The 13,362-nt window shown below is 45.8% G+C and overlaps 1 protein-coding gene across 3 annotated transcripts in view; it reads right to left on the bottom strand.

The window, feature by feature from the left end:
• Window positions 1-13,362, bottom strand: part of LOC121273300 (diacylglycerol kinase beta-like) — a 128,501-nt gene that overhangs the window by 69,321 nt on the left and 45,818 nt on the right. For all 3 annotated transcript variants that reach the window (XM_041180392.1, XM_041180393.1, XM_041180394.1), the window contains exons 6-10: window positions 12,080-12,129; window positions 5,670-5,744; window positions 5,230-5,349; window positions 3,834-3,951; window positions 1,777-1,865 (exon numbers count right to left, since the gene is read on the bottom strand). In XM_041180392.1, coding sequence (XP_041036326.1) covers window positions 1,777-1,865; window positions 3,834-3,951; window positions 5,230-5,349; window positions 5,670-5,744; window positions 12,080-12,129 — 452 coding nt within the window. The remainder of the gene's footprint in view (window positions 1-1,776; window positions 1,866-3,833; window positions 3,952-5,229; window positions 5,350-5,669; window positions 5,745-12,079; window positions 12,130-13,362) is intronic.

Raw genomic sequence — 13,362 nt, 5'->3', positions numbered from 1 at the left:
CAGCATTCCGTAGGGATTGTTCGCTCTGGGACACCCTGGTCCACTCCTCCATCACCCCCTTTACCTCAACCCCCTCCTATGGCACAACACCATGCCCACGCAAAAGATGTAACACATGTCCCTTCACTTCCTCTCTCCTCACCGTCCAAGGGCCCAAACACTACTTTCAAGTGAAGCAGCATTTCACTTGCATTTCCCCCAACTTAGTCTACTGCATTCGTTGCTCCCAATGTGGTCTCCTCTACATTGGAGAGACCAAAAGTAAACTGGGCGACCGCTTTGCAGAACACCTGCGGTCTGTCCGCAAGAATGACCCAAACCTCCCTGTCGCTTGCCATTTTAACACTCCACCCTGCTCTCTTGCCCACATGTCTGTCCTTGGCTTGCTGCATTGTTCCAGTGAAGCCCACCGCAAACTGGAGGAACAACACCTCATCTTCCGACTAGGCACTTTACAGCCTTCCGGACTGAATATTGAATTCAACAACTTTAGGTCTTGAACTCCCTCCTCCATCCCCACCCCCTTTCTGTTTCCCCCTTCCTTTTGTTTTTTTTCCAATAAATTATATAGATTTTTCTTTTCCCACCTATTTCCATTATTTTTAAATATTTCAAAATCTTTTATGCTCTCCCTACCCCCACTAGAGCTATACCTTGAGTGCCCTACCATCCAGTCTTAATTAGCACATTCGTTTAGATAACATCACCAACTTTAACACCTATGTGTTCTTTTGTTCTATTGTTTTTGAAATCTTTTGATGTTCTGCTTCTATCACTGCTTGTTTGTCCCTACAACCACACCACCCCCCTCCACTTCTCTCTCTCTCTCTCTCTCTCTCCCCCCACCCCCAACACACCTTAAACCAGCTTATATTTCAACTCTTTCTTGGACTCGAACTCAAGTTCTGTCGAAGGGTCATGAGGACTCGAAACGTCAACTCTTTTCTTCTCCGCCGATGCTGCCAGACCTGCTGAGTTTTTCCAGGTAATTCTGTTTTTGTTATAAAAGTAGGGAGGTTTTGTTACAGCTGTACAGAGCATTGGTGAGACCACACCTACAGTACTGTGTACAGTTTTGATCTCTGTATTTAACGAGGGATATACTTGCATTGGATGCAGTTCAGAGAAGGTTCACTCGGCTGATTCCTGGGCTGAAGGGGTTTGTCTTATGAGGAAAGGTTGAGCAGGTTGGGCCTAGACCCATCGGAGTTTAGAAGAATGAGAGGTGATCTTATTGAAACATATCAGATTCTGAGGGGGGGGGGCTTGACAGGGTGGATGCTGGGAGAATGTTTCCCCTCATGGGAGAGTCTAGAACCGGGGGTGGGGAGACACCGTTTCAGAATAAGGAGTCTCCCATTTCAGATGGGGATGAGGGGGAATTTCCTCTCTCAGAGTCTATGGAATTCTCTCCCCCAGAGAGCAGTGGAGGCTGGGTCATCGAATATATTCAAGGCTGAGTTACAGGTTTTTAATGGACAAGGGAGTCGAGGGTTATGGGGGATGGGCAGGAAAGTGAAGTTAAGGCCACAATCAGATCAGCCATGATCGTATTGAATAGCGGAGCAGGCTTGAGGGGCTGAATGGCCTACTCCTGTTCCTATTTCTTATTTCATACCTGAATGTCTGGTTTGATTTTCACAAATCACTGGACAGCAGGTCAGGAACAAGCTGCTCAATTCCACACCAGCTAGATGGCAGTGAAATTAAAGGAATGGAAGAAAATAAACCATGAACTTCAAAATAGAAATACAGAAAATAAAGGCAAAGTCTTACATTTGTGTCCTTGATGGATTTTGCATAGGTTCTGATGCATGATGAAGGTGCTTTCGAGGCACAGCGCTCATGGACTGTGTATTTACAAACTGCAAAGAAAAACAAGGTGTTTGGTTACTGAATTATCTTTACAATCTGCCAGTCTACAGATAGTCACCTTGTGGGGAGAGGGAGGGAGCAGGGGGGTGGAAAATAAAAGAGAAGCAGATTATCTAAATGGCGAGAGATTGCAGAGCTCTGAGATGCAGAGGGATCTGGGTGTCCTAGTGCATGAATCACAAAAGGTTAGTCTGCAGGTACAGCAGGTCATTAGGAAAGTGAATAGAATGTTATCAATTATTGTGAGGGGAATTGGTTACAAAAGTAGGAAGGTTATGCTTCAGTTGTACAGGGACTAGTGAGACCACATCTGGAGTACTGTGTACAGTATTGATCACCTTGTTTAAGGAAGGATGTAAATGTCGTGGAAGCAGTTCAGAGAAGGTTTACCAGACTAATACCAGGAATGGGCAGTTTGTCTTATGAGGAAAGGCTGGATAGGCTAGACTTGTATCCACTGGAGTTTAGAAGATTAAGAGGCGGTTTGATTGAAACATATAAGCCCCTGAGGGGTCTTGACAGGGTGGATGTGGGGAGGATGTTTCCTCTTGTGGGAGAATCTAGAACTAGGGGGTCACTGTTTAAAAATAAGGGGTCACCCATTTAAAACAGAGACGAGGAGAATTTTTTCTCTCTGAGGGTTGTGAGTCTTTGGAACTCTCTTCCTGGAACGGTGGTGGAAGCAGAGCCTATGAGTATTTTTAAGGCAGGGGTGGGTAGATTCTTGGTGAGCAAGGGGGTGATAGGTTATTGGGGGTAGGTGGGATGCAGGTTTGAGGTTACTATCAGATCAGCCATGGTCTTATTAAGTGGCGGAGCAGGCTCAAGGGGCTGAATGGCCTGTTCCTGCTCCTTGTTCGTATGTTTGTATGTAACACCTGCAACACTCTGTTCAGTCAACAATTGAACTGGGCATTGTGGGAAAGAGTAAAGGCGTGGACAAGGGTATGACTAAGGGTATATGTGTGTGTGTGTGTGGGGGTGTGTGTGGGATAGGGTATGCATACGGGTATGGGTACAGTTAGGGTAAGTATCTGGGTACAGATAGGTTTTTTAGGTATGGGTAGGTACCTGGGTATGGGCAAGATTAAAGCTAAGTGCATGGGCAAGATCAAGGGTCAGGGTAAGATTCAGGGTAAGGGTAAGCGTATGGATATGGTTAAGGGTAGTACCTGTCTGGCAAAGGTCATCACACACACATCTTGTTGCCACTCAGTTCAATGTAACAACGCGCATCATAACTGGAACTCTCCATTCAGCGCCCACCCCCCCACCGGCATCCTGTTCTGGCGGACATCACTCCCCCACATATCCAATTGCCGATTGGCAAAAACCCACGAGCTGGTTGGAACCATCTGTGCTGTACCTCAAGTAACCATCCTTAATTAAGGGTGAAATTACTTCAATAATAAGAGAGGATTATGAAGAGAGGCGAACAGGCTGTGAGGACTTGATCGATAGAATTAAAAATACTGAAGGATTTCACACTGTAGTGGGAGTTGTGTATAGGACCCCTGGTGGCAGTTGCTAAATGGTAGATATTAGGGGAGAGATGTTTGACCAGATCGAGTGGTTAGAGTAGGAAGCCATATGATGAAATCTCCAGGAATATGTCCAACTGGAGTTGGCAGCCCAAGGCATTGGCTCCAGGGTTAAAAGCACCATGTGGTGTCATACCAAACTGCAAAGATCAGCAAGATCCCAGTTTGAACTCTTGCTCTGACTGAGCCTATTCCAGCCACAGTCATCATCTGGGCCAGTGGCTCTGAGTTTTCAATGCAGTGACAACATCCAAATGTGCTATACAGGAGTGTTATCAGACAACATTTGACACCAAGACATGTAAGGAGATATTAGGACTGGTGACCAAGAGTCTCGTTCAAAAGGTAGGGTTTAGGGAGTGTCTTAAAGGAGATGAGAGTGTAAGAGAGGAAGAGAATCCAGAGCAAAGCACTTACAAGTACAACACAATCCTTGTTTTCTGATCCCGAGCAGCATGTTTTGGCACATGTTACAATACACGGGACGATTAAAATGCTTCAGTCGCCAAATATGTTGCCCATCATCCTTCAAACTCTGCAGAGAGAAAAGAAACATAAAAATATTCACCAGGGACAGAATCATAAACAGTCAAGCGCAAACAAACAGATTGATTCTGGTACTGCTGGGAGAGAGCACACATGTGTGTGTGTGCATGAGAGAGTGTGTGCACATGAGAGAGAGTGTGTGTGCGAGAGAGAGAATGTGTGTGTGAGAGAGAGTGTGTGCGCATGAGAGTGTGTGCACATGAGAGACACAGTGTGTGTGTGAGTGTTTGTGTGTGTACATGAGAGTGTGTGTGAGAGAGAGTGTGCGTGTGAGTGTTTGTGCGCATGCGACTGTGTGCACATGAGAGAGAGTGTGTGTGTGTGTGAGGGAGTGTTTGTGTGTGTACATGAGAGAGTGTGTGTGTGAGAGAGAGTGTGTGTGTGTGTGTGAGGGAGTGTTTGTGTGTGTGTGAGGGAGTGTTTGTGTGTGTAAATGAGAGTGTATGTGTGTGAGAGAGAGTGTGTGTTTGTGTGTGTGTGTGAGGGAGTGTTTGTTTGTATACATGAGAGAGTGTGTGCGCGTGAGAGAGAGTGTGTGTGTTTGTGTGTGTGTGAGAGAGTGTGTGCGCGCATGAGAGTGTGCGCATATGGGAGTGCTTGTGTACGAGAGTGTGTGTGAAAGAACATGTGTGTGTGCGTGAGAGTGTGCGCACATGAGAGAGCGTGTCTGTGCATGAGACAGTGTGTGTGTGCATGAGAGAGCATGTGTGCTTGTGCATGAGAGCGTGTGCACGAGAGACTGTGTGTGTGTATGTGTGCATGTGTGAGAGAGAGTGTGCGTGTGTGTATGTGTGAGAGAGAGTGTGTGTGTGTGTATGTGTGAGAGAGAGTGTGTGTGTGTGCATGTGTGAGAGAGAGTGTGTGTGTGTGTATGTGTGAGAGAGAGTGTCTGTGTGTGAGTGTGTGTGTATGTGGCTGTGTGTGTGAGAGAGAGAGAGAGAGTGTGTATTTAGGAGGTATGGGGATGAGAGGGTTTGGGGAAAATAAGGGGGTGAGAGTCTTTTCCCCACTCTCTGCACCGCCTGGGATCCTCGAACCATGAAATGCTTCAGTTTGATTTGCTGATCTGATTACTCATGTCAACCTGACATATTTGTCACTTAGTGTGAAAGCTTGTGCACAGAAACTCACTTCTTCAGAGACACTACACCCTCCCACCACCTGTTGAAAAGCTGTCAGGACCAAGCTGTTTCAACAATGTCAGGTTTCTCAAACACACTGCAAACAGCAAGGTTCCTTCAAATAGTTCAGCTGCTAGGTTACTTACAGCTTCCAGCCCAAGGAGGACCAATAACGGAGCCGTTGTCATCCCTCCTTTGATCCATTCGTCCAATGAGACAGTGCCATTCCCATCATAATCAATCTCATTCATCATCTCTTTTAATATCTAAATGGAGCACAATGATTTTGAAAGTGAGATCAGTGGTACTGAGGAAGCATAACACACACTGATAATCCTGGCTGCATGAAATAAACAGCGTGAAGGAGGAAGTGTAAAAGTGGTAGAGAAAGAAGGGGAGAGGACGAAGGTAGAAGCCAATAGAATTCCTGCTTTTAATATTTGTCACAAACATGGTTGTGTCGAGTGGTTTAATACAGTGAATCCATTTCTTACACAAACAGATGCAGGAATCTTTGGGGAGTGGGCTGATGGTGTTGTTACAATTAGCGAATGGGATTTTTGATGTAGCCACATGAGACACTCACCGGTTTGAGTTCTGTCACATCCCAGTCCAAGTACTTTGCCACGTGCATCATTTGGGCAATGATCCGATCGACTTCCTAAAGACAGAAGGAGCGACTGATCAGATCATGTGTTGCTCTTAGTGAGCACTGAGCTGAAGTCTGTCTGGGGAATTTGACACTGCACGTCAGAAGAGACATTTTGGCACCTATAATATTCACAAACATACGAACATACAAATTGGGAGCAGGAGTAGGCCGTTCAGCCCCTGAGGTCTGCTCCGCTCTTCAATAAGATCATGGCTGATCTGAATGTAACCTCAACCCCACATTCCCACCCACCGCTGATAACCTATCACCCCCTTGCTTACCAAGAATCCAACCACCTCTGCCTTAAAAATATCCAAAGACTCTGCTTCCGCCACTGTTCCAGGAAGAGAGTTCCAAAGACTCACCACCCTCAGAGAGAAAAAAATTCTCCTTGTCTCTGTTTTAAATAAGCAACCCCTTATTTTTAAACAGTGACCCCTAGTTCTAGATTCTCCCACAAGAGGAAACATCCTCCCCACATCCACCCTGTCAAGACCCCTCAGGATCTTATATGTTTCAATCAAGTCACCTCTTACTCTTCTAAACTCCAGTGGATACAAGACTAACCTGTCCAACCTTTCCCCATAAGACAACCCACCCATCCCAGGTGTTAGTCTGGTAAATCTTCTCTGAACTGCTTCCACCACATTTACATCCTTCCTTAAATAAGGAGACCAATACTGTACACAATACTCCAGATGTGGTCTCACCAATGCCCTGTACAATTGAAGTGTAACTTCCCTACTTTTGTAACCAATTCTCCTCACAATAAACAATAACATTCTATTCACTTTCCTAATGACCTGCTGTACCTGCAGACTAACCTTTTGTGATTCATGCACTAGGACCCCCAGATCCCTCTGAATCTCAGAGCTCTGCAATCTCTCTCCATTTAGATAATAAACATTTTTATTCTTCCTGCCAAAGTGAACAGTTTCACATTTTCCCACATTATGCTCCATTTGCCAGATCTTTGCTCACTCACTTAACCTATCTATGTCTCTTTGTATCCTCCTTACATCCTCTTCACAACTTACTTTTTACTCTCCTACCTATCTTTGTGTCATCAGCAAATTTAGCAACTATTCCTTTGGTCCTTTCATCCAAGTTATTTATATAAATTGTGAACAGTTGAGGCCTCAGCACTGATCCCTGTAGGACTCCACTCATTACATCATGCCAACCAGAAAAAGACCCATTTATGCCTACCCTTTGCTTCCTGTTAGCCAGCCAATCTTCTACCCATGCCAATATGTTACCCCCTACACTACCACAGAATCACACAGTGCATAAGAGGCCCTTCGGCCCATCGAGTCTGCGCCAACACGTGAGAAACACCTGACCTACCTACCTAATCCCATTTACCAGCACTTGGCCCATTGCCTTGAATGTTATGATGTGCCAAGTGCTCATCCAGATACTTTTTAAAGGATGTGAGGCAACCCACTTCCACCACCCTCCCAGGCAGCACATTCCAGACCGTCACCACCCTCTGGGTAAAAAGGTTTTTCCCCACATCCCCCCTAAACCTCCTGCCCCTCACCTTGAGTCCCCTTGTGACTGACCCTTCAACTAAGGGGAACAATTGCTCCCTATCCACCCTGTCCATGCCCCTCATAATCTTTGATTTTCCACAATAACCTTTGATGAGGCACCTTACCAAATGCCTTCTGGAAATCTAAGTACAGTACATCCACCAGTTCCCCTTTATCCACAGCACATGTTACTTCTTCAAAGAACTCCAACAAATCGGTTAAACATGATTCCCCTTTCACAAAACCATGTTGACTCTGCCTGATTACCTTATCCAAGTGCCCTGCTATAACATCTTTAATAACAGCTTCTAACATTTTCCCTATGACAGATGTTAAGCTAACTGGCCTGTAGTTTCCTGCTTTCTGTTTCCCTCCCTTTCTGAATAATGGAGTTACATTTGCTATCTTCCAATCCAATGGGAGCTTCCCCAGTTCTAGGGAATTTTGGAAAATTAAAACCAGTGCATCAACTATCTCACTAGACACTTCTTTTAAGACCCTAGGATGAAGTCCATCCGGACCCGGGGATTTGTCAGTCCACAGCTCTGACAATTTACTCAGTACCACTTCCCTGGTGACTGTAATTTTCCTGAATCCCTCTCTCCCTCCCATTTCCTGCTTTATATCTGCTTCTGGGATGTTACCTGTATCCTCTATAGTGAAGATTGATGCAAAATACCTGTTCAATTCATTTGCCATCTCCTTGTGATCCATTAATAATCCCCCAGACTCACTTTCTATAGGACCAATGCTCAATTTGTTAACTTTTTTCTTCTTTAAATATCTATAGAAGCTCTGACTATCTGTCTTTATATTACTAGCTAGCTTTCTCTCATACTCTAATTTTTTCCTCCTCATTAATCATTTTGCCATTCTTTGCTGTTTTTTATATTCTGTCCAATCCTCTGACCTGCCCACCCATCTTTGTGCAATGATATGCTTTTTCTTTAAGTTTGATACAATCTTTTACTTTTTGAGTTAACCACAGATGCTGGGTTGTCCCCTTGGAATGTTTCATCCTCATTGGAACGTATCTATTCCGTGTATTCTGAAATATCCTTTTAAAAGTGTTACAATGGCAAGAATCCCATTTTCCACTTCTGCCTTCGAGCTAGAGCCCCCACATATGCCCACATACAGGGGAGAGGTCACTTTCTGCCAGAGAGTGCATGGTAGACAGTCTCACCCACTCGAGCTGCTAGCGGAAAACTGCGAACTCACAACTTCAATCTCCTTACCGTCATCATTAGAAACGTTGTGCAGCACATCCATTGAAATTTCCAATCCGATTTACCAGGAGTATGGCAATGTCCGAAAAGGACAACAAATTCTTGTAGATGGTCGGCAACTCAAGACTGGGCATCCATGAGGTGCTGTGGGCCATCAGCAGCAGCAGAATTGTACTCGAACACAATCTGTAACCTCATGGCCCGGCATATCCCCCACTCTACCATTATCATCAAGCCAGGGGATCAACCCTGGTTCAATGAAGAGTGCAGGAGGGCATGTCAGGAGCAGCACCAGGCATATCTAAAAATGAGGTGTCAACCTGGTGAAGCCACATTACAGGACTACCTGCATACCAAACAGCATAAGCAGCAAGTGATAGACAGAGCTAAGCGATTCCACAACCAACGGATCAGATCTAAGCTCTGCAGTCCTGCCACATCCAGTTGTGAATGGTGGTGGACAATTAAACAACTCACTGGAAGGGAAGGCTCCACAAGTTTCCCCATCCTCAATGATGGGGGAGCCCAGCACATCAGTGCAAAAGATAAGGCTGAAGCATTTGCAACAATCTTCAGCCAGAAGCAACGAGTGGATGATCCATCTCGGCCTCCTCTGGAGGTCTCCAGCATCACAGGTGCGAGTCTTCAGCCAATTCGATTCACTCCATGTGACATCAAGAAACGGTTGAGGGCACTGGATCCTGTAAAGGCTATGGGCCCTGACAACATCTCACTAGTTGCGCTGAAGAGTTGTATTCCAGAACTAGTTGCACTTCGAACCAATGGCATCACCATCACTGAATCCCCATTATCGACATTCTGGGGATTGCCATTGACCAGAAACTGAACAAGACTAACCATATAAATACTGTGGCTACAAGGGCTGGTCAGAGGTTGCGAATCCTGCAGCGAGTAACTCACCTTCTGACTCCCCAAAGCCTGTCCACCATCTACAAGGCACACGTCAGGAGTGTGATGGAATACTCTCCACTTGCCTGGATGAGTGCAGCTCCCACAACACTCAAGAAGCTCGACACCGTCCAGGACAAAGCAGCCCCGCTTGATTGGCACCCCATCCACAAAAATTCACTCCCTCCACCACCAATGCACAGTAGCAGCAGTGTGTACCACGTATGCCGGGCCATGAGGTTACAGATTGTGTTCGAGTACAATTCTGCTGCTGCTGATGGCCCACAGCACCTCATGGATGCCCAGTCTTGAGTTGCTAGATCTGTTTGAAATCTATCCCATTTAGCACTGTGGTAGTGCCACACAACACGATGGAGGGTATCCTCAATGTGAAGGCTGGACTTTGTCTCCACAATCGGTGGTCACTCCTACTGATACTGTCATGGACAGATGTATCTGTGACAGGCAGGTTGGTGAGGATGAGGTCAAGTATGTTTTTCCCTCTTGTTTGTTCCCTCACCACCTGCTGCAGACCCAATCTAGCAGCTATGTCCTTTAGGACTCAGCCAGCTCAGTCAGTAGTGGTGTTACCGAGCCACTCTTGGTGATGGGCATTGAACATCCCAACCCAAAGTACATTCTGTGCCCTTGTCACCCTCAGTGCTTCCTCCAAGTGGTGTTCAACATGGAGGGGCACTGATTCATCAGCTGAGAGAGGGTGGTACATGGTACTCAGCAGGGGGTTTCCTTGTCCATGTTTGACCTGATGCCATGAGACTTCATGGGGTCCGGAGTTGATGTTGAGGACTCCCAGGGCAACTCCCTCCTGACTGTATACCACTGTGCTGTCTCCTCTGCTGTGTCTGTCCTGTCGGTGGGACAGGACATACCCAGGGATGGTGATGGTGGTGCCTGGGACATTATCTGTAAGGTATGATTCTGTGAGGATGACTATGTCAGGCTGTTGCTTGACTGGTCTGTGAGACAGCTCTCCCAATTTTGGCACTAGCCCCAAGATATTAGTAAGGAGGACTTTGCAGGGTCAACAGGACTGAGTTTGCTGTTGTCATTTCCAGTGCCTAGGTCCGTCCGGTTCCATTTCTTTCACACTTTTTAGTGGCTTGCTAAGCCATTTCAGAGGGCAGTTAAAGAGTCAAGCATATTGCTGTCTGGAGTCACATGTAGGCCAGACCAGGTAAGGACAGCAGATTTCCTTCCCTAAAGGGTATTAGTGAACCAGATGGATTCATTAGACTTTTAATTCCAGATTTTTATTGAATTCAAATGTTCAAACCAGGTCCCCAGATCATTTCCCTGGGTTTGTGGATTACTATTCCAGCGACAATACCACTCTGCCACTGCCTCCCCTTGTCCTCACTTATCACCCCACCAGCCTCCACATTCAAAGGATCGTCCTCCACCATTTCCACCAACTCCAGCATGATGTCACCAGCAAACACATCTTCCCTTCACCCCTCCTGGCGGCATTCCGTAGGGATCATTCCCTTTGGGACACCCTGGTCCACTCCTCCATCACCCCCTACTCCTCAACCCCCTCCCATGGCACCTTCCCATGGAATCGCAGAAAGGTGTAACACCTGCCCCTTTACTTCCTCTCTTCTCACTGTCCAGGGGCCCAAACACTCCTTCAAGGTGAAGCTGTGATTTACTTGTGCTCCTTTCAATTTAGTCTACTGCATTCACACTCACAATGCAGCCTCCTCTACATTGGGGAGAACAAACACAGACTGGGTGACCGCTTTGTGCAACATCTTCGCTCAGTCCGTAAACATTACCCAAACCTCCCTGTCGCTTGCCATTTCAACACTCCACCCTGCTCTCATACCCACATGTCTGTCCTTGGCCTGCTGCATTGTTCCAGTGAAGCTCAACGCAAACTGGAGGAACAACACCTCATCTTCCGACTAGGCACTTTACAGCCTTCCAGACTTAACATTGAGTTCAACAACTTCAGACCATGAACTCTCCCCTCCATTTTGTATTTTTCCCCCAAGTGTCAGTCTATATCTTGTTCTCAAGTTTTGCTTTCAGACAGGTCTGACCTTTCTTTTGCTAATAACGCATTCTGCTATTTTGCTTTCAGACAGGTCTGACCTTTATTCTGCTAATAACGTCTACTCTGGAGCAATGCTTTGTTCCTTTACTACTCCCATTCCTCCTCCCTTTGCCTTTTGTTCCATGACATCGTTGTCATTTAATCTTCCCCGCCCTCTACCCTATCCCAGGCTTCCTCTTTTGCTCCACCTGCCCTGGTCCCTTTTTCAACTGCCTAACGCCCACCACATTTCCACCTCTCTTCAGTTTTGAAGGAGAGTCATACTGGACTCGAAACGTTAACTCTATTTCTCTCTCCACTGATGCTGCCAGGTTTTGTGTGTGATTGGATGACCTTGGCACACGATGACATGGCAACGAGTTCCCAATCTGAGATCAGTCATCGAGGGTGGAGAGGGGATCAGGAGCATTTCTCATGTGATGGCAGACAGCACATGTCATGTATATCATTCTGTGATTGAGGTACCAGCATGAGATTGCGTTGGCCATAGTCCAGAGTGATTGCTAGACATTCCCAAACCCGGTGTCCATATAACAAACAAAACATATCAGAGGTATGAAACGTGGTGGTACCCTGAGCGGACACAAAACTTACCGAGTTATCCAGGAGTCCATTTGCATCGGTGTCATATAACTTAAAGGTAACTGTTAAGGAAACAGAAAGATATGAAAAATATTAGGCTCAACTTTTCATAAAAGAGGACATCACCTCCTTAACAAGACAGCTTGCTTTGGCGTCATCATTTGCTCCCAGTTAGGTTTGTTTCCTGGAGACATACAGACCAGCAATGTTTCAGATTCGATCTATGCTGTCAGCTATATGCAGCTGGGTGCTAGCTAGTGTATGTGCTGCTGATCAACACACAGTGTTCTGACTGCAAGTGCCCAGATGTAGTTACCAGATGGGGAGAGGATCTAAATGGGAATCCGATGCCTTCGACAGTTGATTGATCTCCTAACACTAACTGTTCACACGTGAATAATGACCATGGTGGGGGAGGGGGTGGGGGTGAGGTGCTAGAGGGCAAACGTCAGCTCCGGATTAGCCTCTTCCAATTTGCAGGAATATTGCCAGGATAGGAGAGCAAACCAGAAAGTAAGACTCAAAAAACAAAAGTGATCCAGCTCAACAGGTAATTCAGCAACACAATGAACAGTGAAGCCACTGTTGTGTACTACTTGAGTAAGGCTAGCTCATGCTGCTCTACTGCAGGCAGTCTTCCAACAATACTCAAGTTCTGTACTACCAAGTGACTACTTGTACACCTGAGACAGAGGTACAACAAAGACCAAATTCGGAATATCAACCCTTTGAAATTTGACAGTCTTGCATCAGTCCTGGTGAGTGCAAGATGAAAAACTTCAACATTACGTCTCTTTTTACGGTAATAATGAAGCATGCGTATGATTGAATGGCCCTGGAACACAAATACATCACAATGAGTTCCCAATCAGAGATCAGTCATCGAGGGAGGGCAGGGGATAAGGAGAACAGGAACACTTCTCAGATGATGGCAGATGAGTTAACCCCCACTCTGTTGTGTGCTTCACTTAGTAACACTGACAGCAGCATTCCATTATTGAACTACCTTTATTTACACCTCCCAACAGAGAGGGCAATATAATAACATGCTCAGATCTTACAATATCCTACACTCTCTCCCCACTTAAAATCAACAGCTTAGACATTAAAATGTAAAATGGTGCATGGACACAATTTTCCAGAATTGACCAAGCCAACATCACCAAAAGCTGAAATTTAACAGGTTGGATTGCATATCTGTTTTCACTGCAATCACAAACAAAATATATATGACCCATCCTTCCAGAGTAATTTGCATATTTATTTTTCCTTAACACCAGTATGTGTTTAACAAA

The sequence above is a fragment of the Carcharodon carcharias genome, chromosome X (genome assembly GCF_017639515.1).
Source record: "Carcharodon carcharias isolate sCarCar2 chromosome X, sCarCar2.pri, whole genome shotgun sequence".
NCBI classification, from domain to species: Eukaryota; Metazoa; Chordata; class Chondrichthyes; order Lamniformes; family Lamnidae; genus Carcharodon; species Carcharodon carcharias.
This window is presented reverse-complemented; position numbering and strand designations above follow the sequence as displayed.